The 23,633-nt window shown below is 37.4% G+C and overlaps 2 protein-coding genes and 1 long non-coding RNA gene across 14 annotated transcripts in view; 2 read left to right on the forward strand and 1 right to left on the reverse strand.

The window, feature by feature from the left end:
- Positions 1-5,547, forward strand: part of PIP5K1B (phosphatidylinositol-4-phosphate 5-kinase type 1 beta) — a 103,605-nt gene extending 98,058 nt beyond the window's left edge. For all 8 annotated transcript variants that reach the window (XM_086868021.1, XM_086868022.1, XM_086868025.1 and 5 more), the window contains one exon: positions 4,809-5,547. In XM_086868021.1, the coding sequence (XP_086724147.1) occupies positions 4,809-4,811 (3 nt within the window). In that variant the 3' untranslated portion in view covers positions 4,812-5,547. The remainder of the gene's footprint in view (positions 1-4,808) is intronic.
- The window catches only part of LOC111940735 (uncharacterized), a 34,406-nt gene extending 24,526 nt beyond the window's left edge, over positions 1-9,880 (reverse strand). For 2 of the 3 annotated variants that reach the window (XR_015280512.1, XR_015280511.1), the window contains exon 1: positions 9,251-9,880. This is a non-coding gene — a long non-coding RNA (uncharacterized LOC111940735). The remainder of the gene's footprint in view (positions 1-9,250) is intronic. The other variant, XR_015280510.1, reaches the window with a different exon arrangement.
- FXN (frataxin) lies at positions 7,231-22,377 on the forward strand. Of its 3 annotated transcripts, none has more exons than XM_023943585.2 (5): positions 7,231-7,281; positions 11,536-11,618; positions 12,941-13,061; positions 16,426-16,523; positions 19,303-22,377. In XM_023943585.2, the coding sequence occupies exons 1-5, from the start codon at positions 7,246-7,248 to the stop codon at positions 19,454-19,456; spliced, it is 492 nt and encodes a 163-aa protein (XP_023799353.1). In that variant the 5' UTR covers positions 7,231-7,245; the 3' UTR covers positions 19,457-22,377. The 3 variants fall into 3 exon arrangements, with proteins under 3 accessions (XP_023799353.1, XP_086724154.1, XP_023799352.1); XM_086868028.1 differs by lacking the exon at positions 7,231-7,281 and adding an exon at positions 9,927-10,064; XM_023943584.2 differs by lacking the exon at positions 7,231-7,281 and adding an exon at positions 10,131-10,804.
- Positions 22,378-23,633: the final 1,256 nt, after the last annotated feature.

Consider the following 23,633-nt stretch of genomic DNA (forward strand, 5'->3'; position numbering starts at 1 on the left):
ACAGCAAGAATTTTTGTTCCGGGACACAAGTAGAGACACATCTTGGGTTCAAAACTGAATGCTGGCCCGAGCCCATAATTCCTTAATTTTGAAAAAAGACCTAGTTCAAACTAGCATTTTGTTCACCTGCTGCTCTAAGAAGCACTGTTTGGTACATTCTCAAATCAAGCTTACTTTTAAGTTATATTGGTTTATTTTCTCATAAACCTTTTAACCCAGATAACAGCTTAAGAAATCTAGCTTTTATTACTTAGAATATAACTAAACATCATCTGCAATGAGCAGTAGGTATAAGACAATAGAAATGACTTCCAATTATTCTAGTAACATAGTTACAAAACTGATTAATTCATACAATATTAATTATCAATTAAACAGAAGGAAGAAATAAATAATAAATAATAGATAGGAGATATAGAAAAAACTTATAAATTTGAAATGTTTCTCTGCATAAATTTAAACATTAAAGGCTTCTTGCTTTTATGAATATGTAATACAATGATAGATCAGCCAGTTTGAAACAAACTATTCTGTATGAGATAAATAGGTTTTTTGTATATAAGCCAGAAACAGAGAAGGTAACACATTTCCATTTAGCACTTTGATGTAGAAATCCACAAAACAGGCTTTTCTCCTTCCTCTGTAAATAAAGGATCTCTTTTTAAAATTCCCTTGAAGCCCTATTTATTGGTGTCAGTTCAAACATTGTCAGCAAATGTTGTTGAACAGAACAGAGTCTCAGTGTTCTATGGAACCTAATTAGTAAAAGATATGTCAAAACTTGGAAAAGTTCCTTAAGAGTGATCTATGATCAACAAGTGCAACCAATCCTGAAGACCTTAGTCCAACATCACTATGGAGTGCCTTAAAATTGATAATTCCACTTAAAAAGTAAGGAATAACTTAAAAGTCACCTTATTCCTTCTCTTCTGCAGTGAAGTCTCAAATTGTTTGATTGAGCTTTCTCTAGCTAAAAAAGCAACATGTGCAATTATAAACTATCCTACTGCATTTTCTTAGCCTTCCCATGAAATTATTTATAAAAATAGTTTGTATACTCTACTACAATCTCAATAAAATCAGAGTAGTAAGGCTTAGGTATTGAACTGATTTACTTAAAATAGGCTTGACTTTCCTTACACTTCCAGCAGAAAAAGGACATGCATGTAAATAGCAGTGAAAAACTTTTACATTTGTTCTGCTGTGATGCTGCGTATGTTACCTGGTGTAGATATAGGACTTAAATAAATAAATGTATGTCCTGTCTATAGGATCTTTAATATATGTCCTGCCTATAGGATGCCTATATAATTTCAATAATTAATTCTTTTTGTTTACAGAGTACTTCTGTATATTTAATTATAATGCGAAATTCTTGGGTAGTACAGAAGTCTTCACATGGAAATACAGTATTGTTTCTTATTGCTAAAGGAAAGGTTCATAAATTTACATGTAACTTAAAAGTCACTGCTAATGAAGATATGGTTTGCTAAGGGCTTCAGTAAAATAAAATAATATTTTATTATTTACTTTATTTACAGGAATAACTGTAGTGATGAGCAAGCCTAGTGTATTTAGAGGCTGGTTAGTGTAGATATGATTTGTGTCAGATGAATTGCATAGATAATACTATTACATTTAAAATTACTTATGGTGTGGTTTATTTACAAATGCCAATTTTATTATGGGATTTTGAAGTCTTAAAATAATATTGAAGATTAACTTTGTATTTCAAAGCTGCTGTAGATGCATAGGTAAGCAGATTTACAAATATTGGTCTATAAAATACCTGTTTAGAAAATGTCAAAGCTTTCTGACTCTTCTTACTCATTAGTTCTCCTTTTCTTCTGTACTCTCTCACATAATTTCAATTAAATTCTAATCATGGTTTAGCTTTCTTCAGAGTACTGTTGTGGGATAATAACAAGTGCAGCTGAAATGAAAGCAATTCCCAGGCAGAATACATGTAAAACAAGCTAGAAATTGTGCAGCACTGCACAGCATACCTTGAATTTTGGTATGTTGCTCTTTTTATGGAAGTTTCAGTTTCTCTGCCTCACCATTTCCTCTAAAGATTCTGGTGGAAAAACACAGTAGACTGAACCTGAATTGAGACAGTAATTAAGACCTTCTCACTTACAGGCATCCTTTCTTTCCGCTAAGAGCATTATAATCCTTAAAATGTTATGTGCACATGGTAGAACCAATCAAGGACTCTCCTCAAAATAGAAATTGTTTCAGGATGAAAGGGGCAAACCAACTCATTTCATACAGTACAGTTAACTGGTCCTTTCTTTGGTTGCTATCTGTGTTTTCCCCATATGCATCCATGCATGATCACAAAAAGGAGAGATAAAAAAGGCCTCTGTCTCCCACAAAACTAAAACCTGGGGTGAAAAACAAACGAGCACTTGAACGTTACTTGGCAGAGGTGTTCTTGCAGAAGAAACATTATGTAAGAAGGAACCTTTTAGTTGCCATTGCATGAAAATCAGACCCAGGAATTAGGTGCTTGATTAGATTAAAAAGGTAGCAATTCAGATCAGAAGCAGTATGTTGCCTGAGGAAGCCAAGTGCTAAAATGCCAGCATGTATTATCACAGAACTACATTTTCTCATGCCTGAGGCTTTTCAAACACCAAAAGGGGAAATCAATCAGCTCAAAAACATATCCATGGAAAGAGAACTGGAGCACAAAAATGCTCCAAGACAAAAAGCCTCAAGTAGACTCAAACATTGTAAATCCATTATATACACAGTGTGAGACATCTTAGGCAGCCATTATAGGAATGATTCCTGACATGTCATTTGTGCATTATTTATCATTTTGGACCAAATTGCTACAGCCAAACTCAGTTTTTAATTAAAAAAATAAAAAGTTTCCTTTATCTGTAATCAACATAACCCAAATGTTGTGCAGCAGATACAATGTTGCCTACAGGATCATGTCCTGCACCTTGAAATAGATGGATTTCTTTCCAGAATAATACAGTACTGGACTGTAGCTGACATAAATATGAACATCTGAAAATCTCATCTTCTTAAAATGGCAGTAGTATCATCAACAGTACCTCTGTGATTGACTCATATGGTTAGCAGTTGCTACAAGTTATTGTCAGGTTTCTTTTCTCCAATTCTGTTATGCAAATTTTATTGTAATTTTTTACTGAAATGCTTTGGAAGGGTCAGAGGAAAGGGAATAAGAATAAGCTAGACATGGTTGCATTGCATAATAAGTGGAATACCATAAAATCAGTAACCACCTTAGTGAAAAGCAGTAATAAGTCCAGAGAGAGAGAAGCTGAGTGATGAATATATTTGTCAGAAATGGATCTGCAGCCATTCATATCTGAACTTTCAGACAGAAAAAAGGTGATGCTAATTAAAACTTTGATTAATTTGTCTTGCTTCATATAGCATTATTATGTTTATTGGTACTAGCATTTTTCAACTTTTCTGCCAAACAGATTCTTAAAAAAAATAAATTAAAAGTCCTTGATAACTTTACATCTCACTGATTTTAGAATAGCACTTTCTTTAATTTTACTCCCTTGTCTAACAACTTCACTTCATATATGAAATGATTCTGTATTTTCTAAGTACTGCCTTAGCAGATTCAGGTGCTAATACGACAGTCAGCTTTACTTGCCAGACCACAGTTCCTGAGAAAGAGAGAGCAAACAGCACCTGAGAAATTGGCACTGTTGTGCTCAGTGGCATCAGTGATTATGAACACCCTAACACTGGTGCACAATACAGTAGGAAGTTTAAAGGTTGTCAGAGAACAATATTGAAATACTGCTTCTCAAGGTTCAAGGGCTAGTGCTGGAAGTCATAACAAAAATATTGATTTAAATGTTCTGGTTACCTTTCTCTGAGATAAGCTTAAGAAATGCCAACAGAAATTTTTTGTTCATAATCAAGATTAGACTGTTGTCAAACTATTTAATGGTCATTTAAGCGTATCAAAAAGCACAGTGTAAAGGTGACCTTAAAAATCTGTTTCAAAAATCATTTTTGTAATGTTTTTTAATGAGGTTTTGGAGTAAGATCATTACAGATCCCTTTGTTTTGATTTTGTATCTTGCTCCATTTTGGATATATCAGCTGACATGCATTTGATTTACTGAAATATATACTTCAGATGTCCATTTATCCTTAGTTTGAGTTGTCATGATAAGATGTTCAGCAAAGAACAGTTTCTTTTCAATTTTTCATTTCATCTCTAAAGGGATGTGCTAAGAAGTGATCAATTATTTCTATGACATAGAAAACTATTCCATCAACATTATTAGCTAATTTTACATAGATACCTTTATTTTTTTTTGTGAAATAGGATGATTGCTACAACACTGACTATAATATTTATTGTGCCTGAAAGTTTTTTGATAGGTTTGATTTTTCATCTGGGGAAATAGTGTCATGCGGAAGCTGACAGCACTTTTATTCATGATGTATTAAGATTGCCACTTTAAAGTAGTAAATACCACAGTTCTGCAAGATAAAAATAAGCTGTTGTAAATTGCTGAGTGCTGTCAGATTGTTCTATCTTCTCTGACATCCAGAGTGTTCAGCATTTTACAGCAGCAAGTAGTTCTAGTTCATGTAATACTGCAATGCCTGTAAAACACATAGGGGTTAGCTGCTGTGCAAGAGACACAGTGCTTCTGACTATGGGTCAGGGTCATGAGAGAATCGCTGCCAAGTTGTACTGCAGCCCATTTAGGGGAAGAAAGATGTTACCTGTTTATAATTCTGTAAGAAAACAAGTAAATACAACTCTTAACTTGTCAATTCTGTATTTCCAGTAACAAAGAATACATGAAGAGTAAAACTAAGAGAAGTGACCATGGTTAATGAAGAGCACTTTCTGCAGTCCTCATTTAAGAAGGAGGAATTTGCTGAGCCTAATAGACAGAGTAATAATCAATGGAACTTATTCTAAGAAATGCCAGGATCTTTGAACCATAGAAAAGATTGATGGACTTGACAAAAATGACATGAAACATTCCACACTGCTGTCATCTGCTGTTGCTTGCTCAACTGTGAAGACCTGTGTATTCAGGCTGCTTTCTACAAAATTGCCAATCACCTTTTTTGGATTTTGAAGTGATATTTTCTTATCAGCTCTCTAGTGGTTTCATTTGCATGCATTCTGTAACTATGCACAAGCAAAATTGATTACCTACTTTACCTATTTTAAAATAAACACAGTGGTGAATAAAATCAATTTAATTTTTTTGACTCTCTCAGTTCTAATCACTTAGGTCCACATCAGTGGAAATTGGTACTGATGTTGTATGAGGGTTAGGGCAAATATCTGCACATACCATATGAAAATGAACCTCTAAAGATACTTTCACTGTTGGCAAAAAGGAGATAAAAATGTTATTTATAATAAGGCCTTATGTTGTGTACATATATTGTCCTTGAAATATTTTTGATTTTGTTTATTTCTTGTAAAAGAGAAATTCTATAATTTATTTAGAAAATACTACTGTAAACTATAGTTTTATTGATGAATAAAAGATTTTATTCTAAAGACTATCACAGCTGTCATCCTGCTATTTATGTATACTGGACTTAATTGTTTTTGCATTTCCCTACTTTCATGAGACAGCTTTAAGAGGCCTCTTAAGATGTGACAAACATAGCATCTGTCTTTACCAGCTTTATAATAAAAAGGAGAACCTTGAAATTAGAGCAGGAAAGCCAAAGGAGCATACTCAACAGGGATATATTTTTTAAAACCTTTATAAAACTTTATATAAAAACTTTATAAAACCATTTCAGATTTTTCAGTATGGGCAATCATTTCAGGGTAACTACAGAAACTGTTTTGGTTCCCAAATTTCCCACATAACAAGGAGATAGTACCAAATGCCAGTGATCATCAGTCCAAGATTTTATGCTTCGATGAAGTAGTGTATTTAAAAATTTGCACTGGTGTCAATTAGAAAGCTACCAAAATTATTTGTAATAATATGTCTTCTAGGTATAAGCATTGTAAACCTGCTAAATTGACAAAACCAGAACCTGGCATTTTAAATCCTAGAATTATACTTTGTATCTGTACAGAATTTTTCTTTCAAGGATTTGGTGTGGTGGATTTTTTTTTTTTTTTTGTTTTAGCTTGGTTGGAGATAGTGGTGGTGTGTTTTTTTGTTTTACTTTGATATAATCCTATAATGCTGATAAGTAAGAAGAATAATTCCTAAATTATGCACAGTATAGAGAAATTTAAAAGGGTTTGGAGTTTTCTGCTTTCTAAGTATGCAGAGTCTAAGGCTTCACTCACAGCCTGTATCTTGTGATTAACACTTTTCTAGGCTTTAAAATTAGACTGCTTAATCTCAGCAAGGTAATTTTTCTGCATCATTCCTCTGAGAAAAGTAAAACAAATCTTCATGTCCTATGAATAAAAACATTTTGTACATCTGCAAAGTGTCTGCTCCTTCATGTGCAGTATACAGGATATTTAGAATGTGTCTCTGTGCAAAGCAGATATTTGTCATTAATCTTATTTGGGGAAAAACATTTAAGCACCCAATTAACCTTCATAAAGAACACGCATGACAATTTTTCTCTAATTACCTAGTAACTATAGCATCTGAATCATTTGCTCTTAGGAAGAACCCAAAGGACTCACAGCTTAACTGCAACAATTCTGTCCAAAACAAGAACATCTATACCAAACTATTCAGAGACTCAGACATCTTTTGTGTACAATCCCTTGAACTCAGTAATTTATAAATCAAAACAGTCATTGAACACTTGATAAAGGAAATCCTATATGACTATGGAGCCTGCTGGGGAAACCTCCTCCAAATCATGTGCACTTAAAAGGTGTGTGTGTGTGGTTAATGATCAACAACTTGGAATCCATTTTACTCTCTAGTGCATAAAATGATATCAATTTTCAAATATCAAAGAGTTAGGAGTTTGTAGGGATGTGCAAGTTTCATGTTTAAGTATTTTGGTTCTCTTCATCTTGCATATGTGTTTCATGTTGGTGTTTCACTTGATGAAAATTTGAAGACTTATACCTTTAGAGCTGATGAGGGTGGTCATGTCAAGTAAAAATAATATACAGAAGGCACAATCAGATGGGAGTATTTAAAGTAATGTATTGGTCTGTTTCTCCAGATGGAATTTGCTACAGGGAGCGAAGAAGAATTAGGTCACAAATGTGGGCTATCTGTGGGCAATTGTATCTGAATACTCTGGCCCTGCAAGCTGCTCAGAATGAAAAAGCACAGGTTGATGCCAGCTTTGAGAAAGGTATGGAATAATTCCAAATTTTTGTTATCTGAGCTTGTGACTTAATCATACAGCATTCAGAGGTGAAGTTTTACCTTCGGTGGTAGCATCACCAAATAGCCGCCCTCACTTAATAAAGAATAAACCAAAAGCCCCAAACAAACAAAAACCCCAGCCAAACAAACAAACAAAAACACCCACTCTCTGTCCTTGGGCTATAATTCAGTGGTTTTAAAGCACACATATCCCAGCATCTCTTTTCTTGTTGAAAACACTTTCTCTGCTTATACTTCAGGCAATTTAATTTCATATAACTCAATGGTATTTTCCCCAAACCAGTGATAAAGGAGTAATCAGTAGCATGCACCTCCTGTTCTCTGTAGGAGCCATTGTGGACTTCTAAATGTGTGGGGCCTGACCCTGCAGTGCTTCGGCATCTCAAACTCCTTCACAGGTATTTAACACCAGTGTTAAAAGGTACTGATATGTGATACTGTTATATGAACAACATTGACCTAAGGGACAAGAATCAAGATGAGAAACATTAAGAAATCATTGTTAAAATTGCTAATCCCTAACTTGAGCCTTTAGAAGTTGTGTGACTGATCCTTGCTTGGCAGAAAGGATATTGTAAAATTCACTAACTTGAACCTTACATTTGAATCAATTGTTTTCTTTTTAAAATATTTGGTATGTGAAATTGCTAGTACTAGAGAAAATATTTAATCCACACTAATTCATTGATTTGTCATTAATTTAGAAACACAAGATGAACATTTCCTATTGAGACCTGTGTATGACTTGGATGACTAGAGAAAAATCACTGTGGAACTAGTTGGATAATACCGGAAAACACCTGAGGTTCTTTCAATAGGAAAGGCAAGCTATATTAATAATCAGCATCTTTAAATAGATTAAATACTACATAAAAGAACAGGTATTCCTCCTTTCTTTTAGCTGTTTTCCCCCTTCCAAGGGTGCAAAAACCCAGTTGTTTGCTTTACCAATGTATTCTGTGGTCTGACACAAGTAATTTGTTTGTACAGGCCTTATCTCAGTCTGTAAACCATTACTCCTGTAGAAACATAAGTAGCTTCTCCCAGCAGGGCTAAGAATGGGTTCTTCTTCAAGGAACTAAAGAGTATCTTAAATCTGCTTGATATATGAAAACCTCCCCTATAAAATACAACAAGAACACAAATTGGGAGGACACTGGTAACAAAGACACAGGAGTCTGTTGAAAAGACACAAGAAGCTGGCTAAGTTAGATAACAGTTTGGTACAAACAGCTTTTAGCTAAAACAGACTTTATCATTTCAGTGGAAATTTATGCAAGTGGCTTGAATTGTTTGAGCTTTTTCCCCTTGTGTAGAGTAAAATAATTTTGGCTTATAGAAAAATATAATAGAATTAGAAATCTTAGTGAGAAGTTTGGTAACTTAATCCCAAATGCAGTGGAAGATCATAGAAGCAATAGAATGGTTTGGATTGGAAGGGACCTTTCAAGGTCACCTAGTCTAACCCCTCTGCCATGAACAAGGACATCTTCAACTAGATTAGGTGACTCAGTGCACCCAGTTGCTTACTTTAATTAAGAGTTTCTGAAATATAAAAATGCATCACACACTAACCAGCAGTAACCTTCTGTACACTAGTAGGCTTTTCGTATTTATGGTTTTACTTGCAACGGCTGCATCTTTTGGTCCTGTCCTGTGGAAAGCTCTGAAATGAAAGTTGTCTGTGCTCCCATAGAAACTGTGCGGGTTTCTTAAGAAACCTTTTTATAGGAATTATTTCTTTCCTCTCATCTACTTGGCAAACCTAGTTTATTTCTTTTGGTTTAAGAATACGACGTGTCTGGCTGAGACTACATCTTCACATACTGCTGACAGTATGGCACCACCAGCATTTATGTAACTTAGTGGAAAATGTCAGGTGTGATAAATGATGTGCTTTATTTTTCCTTTACTTGCTCAGTGAAACATTTTACCTACAGGACGTAGATCAGAATTCTTCCTTTCACAGAAAATGGTCCTCGAACGAGCCCCTGAGTCAATGCCTGGTGCATAGTGTGGCCCCTAATTCTGGCCGTTCTTCCCAGGCTCCAGCTCCCTGTAAATGTCCCAGCGAGACCGCTTTGCCCGATGCCTGCAGAGACTCGCCCACGAGCGATTTTTGCCTGCTCTGAGAACAGCGGCGCGGTGGAGCGCTCAGCGGCAGCAGCCGCAGCTCCCTGACTCTACCACACGTCGGGATAGAGATCTCCCCGAGGGGAGCCTGAGCAGCGCACCGGGCCCCGCACCCGTTTCCTAGGCACAGCCGTGCCAGGCCGTGCTACTGCCGGGAGAAGGACACCGGGATAAGGCTGGCGGGGAAGCCGCCGCAGCCTCGAAAGCCAGGCCGGGCGGAAAGGGCGTGATCGGCTCCGATATGCCTGTGATGCCTCAGCAGCAGCACTTGGATTTAATTTATGCTGGCGCTGCTGAGGCTGGAGCCAGGAGGGGCTGGGAGGAAGAGAAACGCGCACATTCCGCCCCTCTCCTTGGCCCTCCCGCTGCCGAACGAGCCCCGCGCTAGGCCCGGCCCCGCCGCTCTCCTCACGCCGCCGCGGGGGGGCGGTGGCGCGCGCCGGCCCGGCCCCGCCCCGCCGCTTCCGCAGCGGCCCGGGCGCCATGTGGCGGGCGGGGGCGGCGGGCGCCGTGCGCGCCGCGGGACGGGCAGCTGCGGCGGGGGCGCGGCGAGGGCGCGGCGGCACCGGGAGCGCCCCGAGGGCGGGCACAGGCGCCGCCAGCAGCGGCCGCACGGTGAGCGAGGGGCGGGCGGACGGCGGGGGCGAGGCGCGGCCTGCGCGGCGGCGGGCGGGGATTCCCGAGTCGGCCGCCGGCTCTCAGCAGGTCGATGTCATCCCGCGGCCGCCGGGCCTCCTCGCAGGCCGGCCGGCAGCGGGGCGCGTCCTCCCTCCTTCCCTCTCTTCCGCCTGCCTTGTGCTTTCTCCTTCCCTCCGTGCCTCGGGAGGTGGCGGGCACGGGAGCTGGTGCCCTCGTCCGCTGCCCCTGTCAGGCGCAGAGGGCCGTGCTGGCTGCCCGCAGCCGGGCGTGGTAGGCGGAGGCAGATGCCGGCTGCGTGCTGGGACCGCTGTTGGCAGCCTTCAGTCACAAACCGAGTGTGGGTGCACGCTGATGGAATTGGAGCCTCTCAGCCTGGACAGAGCCTGAACGTGCTCGTAGTCTTGTAGCTTTTGATTCTAAGCGTGTATATCATGCTGTAGGGAAAGGGGTGCAGTCAGACATGCAGGCACCGTGGTGTATTTTGTCGGCCTGTACGGTTGTGTCTGCGTTCTGTCCTTTATGCCTGTGCTGTATTTTTGGACTAACAGGCAGTTCATTGGTAATACCTGCAGATAGATGTCACATCACATGGAGAGACATCGGCCTGTGTTTTGCTCTTGCGCATTTGAAGAAAGGCTGACATAGCTCCTTTGCAAATGTCACTTGCTTTTCAACTCAGTCTGAAGTTTGCAGAACCTGGCACGAGTACACAGAAAGTAATTATGGATTCTGTTTTAACATTAAACTGAATCGTCAATGCCAGTTAAGAAAAAATGGAAATCATGCCATATTCCTTTCTTGGTGGATAGCATAAGTGCATGATAACTTCTGCTACTGTGTCTGATGTGGGGATTAGCTTTATTTTCATGCTTTTATTGGTTTCCCTCAGCGGGTTTACCCATTTGGTTCCCTTGTCTGATACTGCTGTTATGGCAATACAGCTTTTCCGTAATTTGGAAGTCTGGAATCTGAAGTGGTTTGGCTCTTTTGTACATAAGGAGGATTCAGGGTTTGTGTTTATTTCAGCTTAGTATGTTCCTGACTTCCAGCAGAGAGACACATGTTGGTAGTGCAGCATGTGAGTTGTGGATATTTATGAAAATCTGAACCTAGGCCATTTGATTGTCTGCAGTTGCTCAGTAAATCTGTGGCAGAGCAATAGAAAAGTTAGAATAGTTCTCTTTTCCTGGTTCATTTGTGTATGAATCAGAGAGTTGTGGGGGTTTCCATTAGTTTGTGTGATGAAAACAAGGATATTCTAGATTGCTTCAATCATTCAAAGACTAAAGCTGCTTAATTCCTTCCATATTAGCCCTGTGATACAGAATATGAACATATTACTTGAGGATGGAAAGGACTTAAAGGAGCTGTTTAATTTATATGATAAGTATATAGTTTATAATTCTTTATGTTTTAATTCCATTTTGCTTCTACTTACTTTAAACAGCAATTACAGTATTCTTCAGATGTGAAGAGCAGAACTGTTTGGTTCATGAATTTGAGAAATACAGGAACTCTGAGTGACACAAGGTAAAAATGAGAGATTCATATGAAAATACTGGTTATGTATTTTAGAATAACTTACATACGTACCGAGACTACCAGATTAATGCAATGTTGATGTGATGTAAAGGACAACTATAGTTTCAGCTAAAAGCATTTTCTGTGAATTTGGGAAGTTGCTTAGCAAATAATTCATGTACCTAAATGCAACTGTCTAGCACCGTTTCACATATACCAGAGGATGTGAAATTTCTGCTTGTTCTGAGAGGAGGTGACACAGCATCTATTGGAGACTTCTCCCCTCCTGATGCAGCAGTTCAAGACACAGTGAAAGATTGTGCAGGTATCTGAAATGGCTCCTGCTTTCAAGTGCCTAAAGTGGGCCTTTAACCAGTACATGAATCCTGCCTGATCCAAAGGTTTTCTGTTCTCCATGCCCCAAGGCATTTTGTGGTATCCCTCACATAAGTGACATAGAGCTTATTTCAGTAACTGGATAAGAAACTTCTTAAAAATTCATGTTTTCTATTACCAACTGATATATATTCAGCCCATAGTAACTGTTTAATTGCCATAAGCATTAGCAAAAATTGAGATTATTTCACTGAAGTGTTTGTTGGTGGGGAGACACACTCAGTTAAAAGCTGACACTGATGGAGATGAAACAACTTACGTTATTTTATTTAATTACTTCTGGTTAATTAAACTGTTCTTTGTTCCACTAAAGAGGAAAAGAGAAGCAGTCTCACAGGTGTTTTAAGCCTTACGTAATGGCCACAAAGGTGCTTTGAGACTCTCTGAAGAACACTGTAATTCATAAGTGTTAGATCATAAGCACAGTTTAAATAACATCTAATTACCAGGCTGCATGGGTAATTCCAGTTGAGAAGGCAAATGCTATGCATAAACATATGATACTGACATTTCTAAACTGTCTGTGGCTACAGCAGTTTTTGTAGAGTCAAATGACATATATTTCTAAATGGGAGATGCTTTTGTCTCTATTTGTAGAATTCAAACCTGAACAATCCTTACACAAAGTCCTGTTACGAAAATTCCTTACTTTCAAATCTAATGCTGTATACTAAGTGGGGGCTAGTGTATCTAAGGACATAAGTGCCTTTTCCTCAGTTAAGGGATCTCTAATAGCAATTCATTTCAAAATTTATCCTCCATTTCTAAGGTGGATTGTCACCTACATCACCTTAAGAAAAATGACTACTTGTTTATACGATCATTTCATGGATACTGTTTCATCCAAAGTCATGGTCTTGATATGTTTTTATTATAGGGAAAATGCTCTCTTCCATGCTTTTCCTCCTAATTATGGACTTCTATGTCATTTGTAGCTCTTTAGATGAGACCACCTATGAGAGACTGGCTGAAGAAACACTGGACTCCTTAGCAGATTTTTTTGAGGACCTGACAGATAAACCTTTTACCCCAGAAGATTATGATGTCTCTTTAGGGGTATGTTTTAAACATTATATTACCACTGTAATTATTGTAGCGGATTTTTTTCTGTTATTTGAAGGAGAATTTTAAATTAGTCACCTTAGTGCTGACACTGAAAATACAATGTGTTTTTACACCTTTATTGTGTACTGGCTGGGACAACAGTTCTAGTGAAAAGTAGCACATACTGTTGTGTGTTTTAGGGATTTAAAATGTTCCATGTTTAGAGAAAGATGTAGTATAGAATAATAAATGAGCACAAGAGGAGATGGAAACTTTTTTCCAATGACACATTGGCCTATAAATTTTCCTAAACAGGCATAGATATCTGGCATAGCAATCGGTTCCCTTCTGGTGGGTACTAGAACAGTAGTTCATATGGCACAGTACATCACATGTAGCATGTTTGATTGTCCTGAATACGGAGAAGCAGCATTTGTCTTGACCAGGTAGTGTGTGCTTGTCCTGGCTTTACTGATGACAGCCTGCGGTGAGGAGAAACAACAGGAGGGTGCAGTGCTTAGATAGGTTGTTGTAGAAGTGAAACCAGAGCATACATGGGGAGGAGGCTACTGTCACAGGAGATGTTGCATGGGTGGAGCCTTCAGTAGTCAGTCACTCAAATTCTTTTACAGGTGTGACAGACTCAGATTAAAAATGTCTGTTTTATTTGTATAGGGAATTTATTAGTTTTTATATTCAGTTCCTGAAGTTATCTATGTGTTATGGCCCTCAACATAACTTGAAGAAGAGTGCTGTTTTTTCCCATACTGTCTGTTACACATATCTTTCAATACTGCAGTTTTTTGAGGTCACACAGCTATTGCTCCCTCTTTGTAACTTACCACAAGATTGCTTTCTACTGGGACTGACAGTAAGGGTTTTGTGCCTCCAGATGCTGAATCGGATGGTTTGGGTTTCACTGCGCAAAATACAAAACAAAAACAAAAGTCTGTCGTTTTGGACATCTTTATGTCTAGCTTTGTCATCATAATTTCATTCTGCATTTTTGGCAGCTAGGATATAAAATAATATATTGCCAGTAACTTTCTGTTAAGCAAATACTACTTGCTGCTTTAATTAAGTATGTAGATAATGTTACAGCTAATTGCTTTTCTGATAAAAAACATTGTTTAACCATTACTCTTCAGTATGTTTTAGGATTTCAGTACCTACTAGCCTCATGTAACTCTCCTAGGACAAAAATTAGCAAAGGTTGAGATTCACCTCTTTACAATTCTTAGACGCTTCATTATGTTAAACTGATGAGTCTTGTCATAATTTTTTTCTCCATCCGCTGTATGGTGGATTATGTTTAACATAGACTTGTGAAGCTCAAGAGGTAATACTTTTACATCTTAGTTTTTACCAGTGGTCCTTTAATATATGGACTGCATGATGATAATTAATAATATGCTGTCATTTCTGTTGAAAGCAGAAGGTTAAATAACCTAAGTTTTAATTCTAAACAGGGTCAGTGCTGCAGGAAGCCACAAGGTGGCGAATGTGATAAAAATCTGCTGTGCCTGTTGTAAACGTGATTGCTTTGAGCAATTTATACTTAGTGTTCAGGGAAAAAAAATACTACTTTAGAAGAATATTTTTGTTACCAGAACTGGGAAGCATTCATCCGGTAGTACAAAACACATGCAGCAGTATTTCCTAAAATATGGTAAACGTATCTCTCAATTTAAATTTTTTAAAAAATTAAAGTTGTATTTCTAGTATTTCAGAAGTACTGGAAAATGTATGAGGAGGCATTTCCAAAACAGCAGTAAAGGTTAAACTCTATTTACTTTGCAAGGATCAAGCAACAGTACTCTGTAACAGCTGACACATGATATAAATAATAGTATAAATTTTTGTTAACGCTTTGAAAACCTATTTACTTACAGCATTTCTTTAGAAACATGTAGTATAATATCGTGCTGAACACTTAATATGGCATTACAAACCACATAGAGGAATGCTGAAACCTCTATATCATTATGCAGGCCTAATCCTCCATCCTATTCTTATTCTGCTGTATCTCTACAATTCTAAGACTACTGAGATACGGAAAACTTGAAATTCTGACAACCAAAGAAGTAGCTTGTTCCTGCCTTTCTGCACACTATACTAATGTCCAATAGAAATAACTGGCAGGATAAACCTGTTGGGACTTTCAACCAGGAGACCCTTTTATTTTTATTGTTTTGATCAGAGATATAAATGCCTTAACAAGCACAGAAACAGCATGCAAACTAAGGTAAAAAGTCGGATTCTGAGAGTATTATTTTATGTCTGGTGATACTTGATATGTGTCAGAAATTAGTAACACTGAGTTACTTTGTAGGGGAAGGAAGCTTTGAGTTGCTGCTTGTGCTACACAGTATATTGGCAGGCAGTAGATACTCATACCTGAAAGTATTTTTCCCCCATAGTGAGTGTTTATACATAGCAAATAGCCTGAGCAATGATATGTAGCTCTAGTAGTATCCTCTGACTAAAGCATGCCAAGTATGATAAACTTAAAAAAACTTTATTGTGCTATAGGGCTTGAAGTATTTGAAATGCTGTGAGCTAAATAAATTATTTCAGAATTATCACATTGCATTCTGTAGAAATGTTTCCCTTTTAAATTAGTATCATTCAGATCACCGTTAGCTCAACTCCAGTCCAAACACTGTTGTTTTTTCACTCTTAAAGTCAGAACAGAAAATATTTTTGTAATTTACAAGAAACATGACTCATGTTGTCAGTAAGAAACATGAGCAAGAAAGAGAAAATAAATGTTCACTAGGATAATGGTGTAAAGGTGGCATAACCAAAGCAAAACCAGACTCATGGAAAAACAGAATCTTGGGATTTAGAACCGGAACATTTTTCCAGGTATGAATCAGAATTATCAAGAAAAAAATGTGTCTATTCCCTGTTAAACTGTTACTGAAGAAAAGTAAGGTAAAAATGCATGGCTCAGAGATTTAGCAATGACACATAAAGCTTCTTGACTTTGAACCACACCAGTTCTACTTTGTTCATTAATATAAAAAAGTTGTTACTGGATGATGTTTTAATCATTGCAAAATTAATTTCAATGGTCTGGTCCTTTCAAGATGCCAGGTCCAAGCTCAGGAGTATTATTTAAGTAGTACCATTGTGAATGGTACAAACACATTAAAGTCAAACTCCAACCAGAAGGTTCAAAGTCTAGATCAGACTCAAGGATATGCTAGGTATTAATTTGCATTTTTAGTATGTAATGATCATTCTCCCTTGCTATTATTGTTTGGGAGATGGTTGAGGATCTGATACTATTTTCTGTCACTGCAGATGAAGTAATTGTTGTCAAAGTAACAGGATACAGTTTTTTTATTTCTCACTTTCTTTGTCTTTTAAGAGTGGAGTACTGACAATTAAATTGGGTGGAGACATGGGAACATATGTTATCAATAAGCAAACACCAAACCGGCAGATTTGGCTGTCCTCACCCACTAGGTAAGTTATGTGTAAGTTAGTTACATAATATCTGCAGACTGGGTGGAAGTGTACTTCCCTTTATTTATAGCATGGCATGATCATGTAATATCCTTTTCATAAGTAACTCTTCTACTCTGTGTATTCTCAAAGCATGGTGTAATCTAAATGTTTAATAATAGTTTGGTGTAGGGGTTTGGGGCACACTGCAGTATCACTGGCATACCTAAATTAATACAGGAAATGTGTAACAAAGACTTTTCATATACTGTTTCAGTCCAAAACCACTGTCTACAGGAATATAGCCTACTCATAGGAAATACAACCAGCAGTGATTACAAAGAAATAAAGCTTCTGTTGAAAAAAGAGTGATGATGATGTCATCATCTAAACCTCTCTTTGTGTTTTAAACAGGGTGGCTCCTTCCCTTTTAAGCTTGTGGGATTTCCTGCTTTATTATGTTTATGTATGCCTACACTGGTTGTTTTTGTCAAGCATCTGTACTTAACAGGAGCCTTAGCTAGCTGCTTCCTCTGCCTTTTCTAAAGCTCTGTTTTGATCCATTCCAGGTTTTCTGGTTGGTTTCAGCAGGGAAACTGGAGGGCAGACAGTTAAGTGGGAAAATGCTGTAGCTGTGTTGTTCCCCACCTCCCCCCTCCCAAAATCTGTATTCTTTGTCACTATCCCTGGAAAAGAACCCAGGGAGCTGGTAGGTGTTACTGGTGAAGGAACCAGCTTATAAGACTTTTTGCATCACTGACACACAGGCTTAATCTCTTTATGAAAACAAAACTTCAGATAATTCCTGTCTGTTTAGCTCTAGTTGAGCTAAGACATACGGTGTTCTGGAATGTGGAGTTTGAGAAGAAAAGTTAATTTTTTCATTTTTATACTCCTTTAACTGGTATTTTGATAAAAAGTGATATTTCCTGGAACATGATGCTGTGTGTTCACTTATTTCCTAACTTCTAAAAGGCAACTCCAGCAGTGAATATGCTGTATGATCTGAACTGTCATCTTCTTAACTACAATATGCTGGGAAGTGAAAGAAGCAAATGTTGCTGCCAGTAATCACTTGCATTGAATGTTTTGGGGCATTTTTACGGTAAATGTTGACCTTCAGTCGTGAAGAATATATCCCAAGGGAGACAAATTTGTCAATATGTGAGACATTTTTCTTGGAATTGTATTTGGCCATTTGTTTGCTACTGAGTATCTGTACACCTAAGTGAGAACTTAGTTGAGAGTTAAAAATAAGGGCATGAGAGGATGTGCAACCTCTGCAACCTGACAGCAGTGTGATTGTAGTAATTGAACCTCCTGACTGAAAAGACTTTTCAGCCTTACAGAATATTAGCAATACCTTAATGTGGTATTTCAATCCCTTTCTCTTATGGTTGAAACATAGATGCAGATTTTCCATGAGAAATACATTTAATCTGTATTTAACTTTGTAGGCATTTTATGGAATTCACTGGATCTTTGCTTAAACTATTCATTTAAAAGTCACATTTGTACACTGTTTTGGAGATTCATTCATAGAACTATGAAGGTGCTTCATATGCTAATCTTATCACTGATATTTACTGCATGACATTTAAAACCACTTCTGATAACGTACATATTTCTTTGTCATTGATTAAATTGTCTGTCTTAGCCTGATTTTCATGAATGACAGGATCCCATTCCATCTTCTCTAGGTGTAGGAGAGTATAAACATATGCTTGTGCTGCAAAGGTGAAGTGAGAAATACTTAGTAAAATAACTGGTGCATGTAACCTTGATTCAAACAGTTACCACTTCTGATACAGACAGTGAGATTTCAGTGAAAGTGACTTGGATTTATGCTTGCCTTTGTAACTTCTTATACACTGATTAGTGGCTGGAAAGTTCTTCATTTGACTACTGTAAGTAACTCAGGATAGTCAAGGTTCAGATCAGTGTTTATGCTTGTAGAGAGAGAACCTGCAGATTGTTCTTATGTATGTTTAGGATAGTCTGTTTTCTAGCAGTTTTTTTGTACATTGACTGAGTTCCAAGCCATATGTCCTACAAGATCAAGGGTTTTATCTGTTTATCCCAGATGACTTTGTTGTTCCTTTCTATTTTCTTTGCTTAGCTGATGTTAACAGCAGTGAGTACCCTTCAATCGTTCTTCCATTTGACATGTGGAAAACTGAGTGGATAGCAAGGTCTGGAGTAGAACCCAGGTGTTCAAGTTTCTTTCTTGATACTTATCGTAGACATGGAAAAAACAAACCAGTAACAATATAATAGCACAGAGAAAAATAGCATTTTAGTTATAAATCTCCCACATGACAATATATTTGCTTTCAGGGGCTAAGTTATTTTGTTGCATATAAAATGAAATTATTTGTGCTTTGCTGTGCATCGAATTTCTGCAAGAACTAATCAGTGGCATTAATTCAGCATTATAAAAATATCTGTTATGATATTTGTGTGCAAGAAAATTATATCTGTGAGGGAAGAATGGCCTAAAGGAAGAAATTGTGGGGAAATCAGTGCCAAAAGCAGGAAGGGAAAGTACTTGTCTCTTCTAGGAGTGACTGATGTATCTTGTCACCTTTCAGATATATCTGTTTGATGGCTCAGTAGTTCCTGACGTATCAGGCCTTTTCTGCTCCACTTCCTCAGACTGCCCACCAGCCGTTCCCCATGCTATCTGTTCCTTTTCCTGGGCACTCTGTGGCATACATTATGCATACAGGCTTCCAGCAGGTCTCCTGAAATAATCTGTACTTACACAGTGTCTGATGTTTTGTTGTGTTTTTTTTTCTAGTGGGCCCAAGCGCTATGACTGGACTGGACGGAATTGGGTGTATTCTCATGACAGAGTATCTCTTCATGAACTACTATCAAAAGAATTTTCAACAGCTTTAAAAACTAAATTGGATTTGTCCTCCTTAATATATTCTGGGAAAGAAGATACTTGATTGTATTCTACCTCATGGAAGTTTTAAAGACTTCAACCTCAAGCCAAGCTCTTTCTTGGGCTGAAGTACCTGAGCTTAATTCTGCTGTTTCTCTTGGTATCAATATGTTGTGCAACAAAAATGAAAATAATATATTTTTTCTTTAGTGCTCAGTCTTTGGATTTCTGTGTGCTGTTTGAATCTGTGCCCGTGTAGTACTTGTGGCTGAGGTCACCCATCCTGTCTCTTCATTTCTTGCTTTCTTTTTGCAGAAGTCATGCATTTTTAGTTTCTGTAGACTTGTTTGCATGTAAGGAGTAACTACCTGGTGACTTCTGAACAACACACAATCACTGAACTTTTCTTGGTGAAACGTTCACCCAAAATGAGAAATACCTGTAAGGTACATTAACATAAATTGTGGTACTGTGAATGTATTGCCTCAAAATTTGTGGCTATTGGAACACATCATAGTCACATTTAACATGTCATAATGTGTATAATGACAGTTTTTTTCTTAGTATTGCTGACCTTGCTATTCTCCAAATTCTAAATTGTTTCACCTCAGGATTTATTTTTATTTTTGAGATAAACTTTAAATTACTTAGACATTTTTGTGGCTCTGAGTATGACATGGAACTGGAAGGGCTAGTATGTGAAGTTTAAGCTGTACAGCAATATCTCTGCAAACATTTCATTCTGTTACTGTGCATTTCTCTTTCTCTACCCTTTTGTTCTTCAAAGAGACAAAATACTTTTATTTTTTTTTGAGCTGAGCGAAATTAATTCATGGTAGTGAAAATCTGCACTGATTTCATTGTACTGCATTTTTTCAGTGGTTTTAAGTGGTGATCTTGTTATCACCATGATGCAGCAAGGCTCCCCCTGGCACTGTGCTGATGCAGAAGTTTTTTAGAATCAAATATGGTTCTTAGGCTGATGAAGCTGTCTTTGTCAGTCTATTGAAGGAAATAAACTATATACTCCAGACCTGAAAACAAAGTCATTTAAAGAAATCATGAATGGTAGCACTTCAGCAGTTTTACTGTTGTAATACTTGCAGGTTTTAACTGCCTATAAAATGGGAAGGACCAAGTTGTTGATTTTAATGCATGAGGGAAAAATTTTACCATACTCTTGCAGATTGTAAGAAAAGATGTTCCATGCACAATATTTTTCTTCTTGGTTTCTCTGATGCTATGGTTAGTTTGGCATGATTCTCTAGCTAGCTTTGACAGGTAAGGATGGATTTTGTCATTGAAAAACAATAACTGTAAAGTGTTCTTGCCCAGTATTTGCGTTTAGAGTATAAGGATTGTTACCTGCTATTTCCCACTACTAAAGAGAGAAACATTTCAATGGAAGTAGCTCTTGGTTAATGGTGCATGCTCTTTGCATGTTTTACAAACAATATAAATTTCTGCTCTACTGAATGAGGTAAATACAATGACTCCCAGATCTCATGAACATAAGAATAAAGCATGTCTCTTTAAAAAAGTAGAGGAAAGTAAAAAATATGTTTTTGCTGTTCTGAATTTAGAACACTGAAAATAATATAGAGCTTATGGAAATAAGTATTTTTATATTTGAATTGAGGATACCTAGTTATTCTGACCACATGTGATTATTTTTTTCCAATTCACTTTTTCAAAAATTATTTTCTTAAATATTTGCATGCAATATGACCACTAACATGCATCTGATTGGTATTTGGAAGCTTATTCTCCATTCCCTTATGTCTGGTAGAAATGTTTATACCAAAATAAAATTGCATGTAGAATTCTTAATTCGGTATGTAAAGATGTGATTCGAGGGTTTGATGAAAAGGGTGAAGGCCACAGACATGTTCCTACTTTTGAATTCTTTCTGTTTCTCAAAACACGTACTAGAAAGGTTCTAAGTGTGGCCAGTCAGGGTGGATTTTGTAAGAGCAGTTCAGCTTTCACAGTTTACACGCCTTGCCCTTCATCTGTAATGCTACTGCTATTTATGCAAACAATTTCTGGGTTTAAGTATCTGAGTAACAAATGGATTTAGTCTTAACTGGTGAAGATAAATAGTGTCAGCAAGTTAGAATGAGTTTTATCTCAATGTACAAAATGATTCATAGGACATGACTCATTTTTTGCTTTAGTACTTGAATCAAATTGTAAGTAGGGGCACGGACTCTAATGAGCCGTCACACTTGTACAATGGAGGCACAGAACGAGCACTGATCATAATGTCAGACTGCTTATTGCCCCAAGACAAGTAACATTTCTGTACTGTTTTTTACTTCTGTAACTTATGGATTAAAAAGATTGTTACATAGTTCCCCACCTGACATCATGTCAATAGTTTCTTGCTTCACCTCTCCCAAAAGAAATAGCTGAAGGACAGTCATTAAATATGGACTGTGCACAGCCAGTATCAATAAGAAACACTGTGTTATGGGCATCACATTTTACAAAAATGCCTTTTTTTCCCCAATGCAGTTGCTCCATTGTCGGTGAAGGGGAACATGCAGAATATTTTGGAAGGATGAATGTTGCCATTCATTGCTTTACTGACTGTCCAAGCTCAGCACATAAACTGAAGTGTGTTGGGCTTTATTTTAGGTATACCAGAATTTTTACCAATTGCTAATCTGACTCGGTTTTTTTGTGGCTTTGGCTTACACTCTGAACGACTTAGTATGTCCAGCCTTGCTAAAATTCATTGTTTCCTATGTGCCCAGGAGTTCCTTGTAAGTCTGAGTTCATTCACGTAGTCAAGACTACTGCAATTGCATGCAGTCTGCATTCATCACAGAGTACCACCTTTGTTTGTTAGGAGTTACGTAAATTCTTGTCTGGTGTTTGTTCATTTCCTTTTCCATTTGTGAGTAATTTGTAAGAAAACATTACATCTTCTTTGCAAGATTGTTCCATGTGACAAAATCATTACATCTTATTTCCATAAAATTCTCAGTGTTTCTTGGTAGCTTCAATAAATGGGATAAAGGCCTGTCCTGAAGAGGAGGTAGCAGAATAAGAGAAAGGGGGTTTACAGGAGGGTTTGTGTTTGATTATTTTTAGCTTCTGGTTAGTGGTTGAACTCCATGATTGTGCTAACCAGCTCTTTAATATGTGGGAGTCCTAGGAAGGAAGGCAGAGGCTTGCCAGAAAACCTGGAAGAACATTCAAAACAGTAAAGGAAACATGGGAGGGGCAGAAGCAAAGGCTATCAGGAAGAAATTAGCTTTGCCCAACAGCTGATGTCATTGGCAGGGCAAGGAGAGACATGGGGCAAACTGCTTTGTGTTGTGGCCCTTTAGGAAATGGTGTTTTAAATGTATTCCACACCACTATTAGTAATTGTTACAAATCAAACATGTACCAGTCTGTTTTGCTATTGAGATTTATTTTTTTTTCATTCCTGTATAAAGATAAGAAAAAATTGTGTGGAGTTATATCCATCTCTCTCCCAAATTGTCTTTATGTTAATTGTACTGCTGGAAGTTGTAGAACAAAGACAATATTCATGCCTTTTACGGAGGGAGGTGGCTAATGGAGAGTGCTTTGCTGGGGATAGTATAAACAGAGCCATGAACAATGAAAGTATTCTAAACAGTTCCTAATTACAACTTTTTTTAAAATTCGGGTTAAGGAATTAAAAAAAAAACACGTTTAGATAAGAAAACAATAGATGTTTAAAATAAGGCATATAATGTTGCTGCCTTCCCCAGTTTGCTGAATCCGTTTAAAAATTGCTTGTATCATGGTAATTAGGTGATCAGTAACACAGTGAGTATTTTTGCAATCATTGTTACTTTCCAGATGTAGGCTCTTCTAGCCACCAATATTCTCTACTATTGTGTAAAAAAAAAAATCAGTTATATATTTAGTGTGCCCATACTCCTCTTAACAGCATTTTAGAACCATTAACCAAGCATCCTAAGGCCACTGTTACAAAAGATTTGGAGAACTAACAGATGAAGTTTTAAAACATTCATTAAGGAAACAGGCATCCACCATGGTGTAAACTAAGCGATCTGACACATACCTGGAAGTAAAACTAAATTTCCATTTCTTGTGCCTTGATTCTGCCTGAAAGCAATATTGTATTACACGCTGGTCATTGAATTAGTCTGTAGCTGACTGAAAACATCAAGTTTATGAATTTGACTTTGGAATTAGTCTTCTTTGCCCCCTCCTGCACTTCAGATTTTTGCTTTTGG

The sequence above is a fragment of the Cyanistes caeruleus genome, chromosome Z (assembly GCF_971803275.1).
Source record: "Cyanistes caeruleus chromosome Z, bCyaCae1.hap1.1, whole genome shotgun sequence".
Classification (NCBI taxonomy): Eukaryota; Metazoa; Chordata; class Aves; order Passeriformes; family Paridae; genus Cyanistes; species Cyanistes caeruleus.

Excerpts from the sequence above, each read along its gene's own strand:
- FXN (XM_086868028.1), top strand. The coding sequence starts at position 9,933 with ATGTGGCGGGCGGGGGCGGCGGGCGCCGTGCGCGCCGCGGGACGGGCA. Across the intron at positions 10,065-11,535 it reads CCGCCAGCAGCGGCCGCACG|CAATTACAGTATTCTTCAGA; the intron begins GTGAGCGAGGGG and ends TACTTTAAACAG. Across the intron at positions 16,524-19,302 it reads TGGCTGTCCTCACCCACTAG|TGGGCCCAAGCGCTATGACT; the intron begins GTAAGTTATGTG and ends TTTTTTTTCTAG.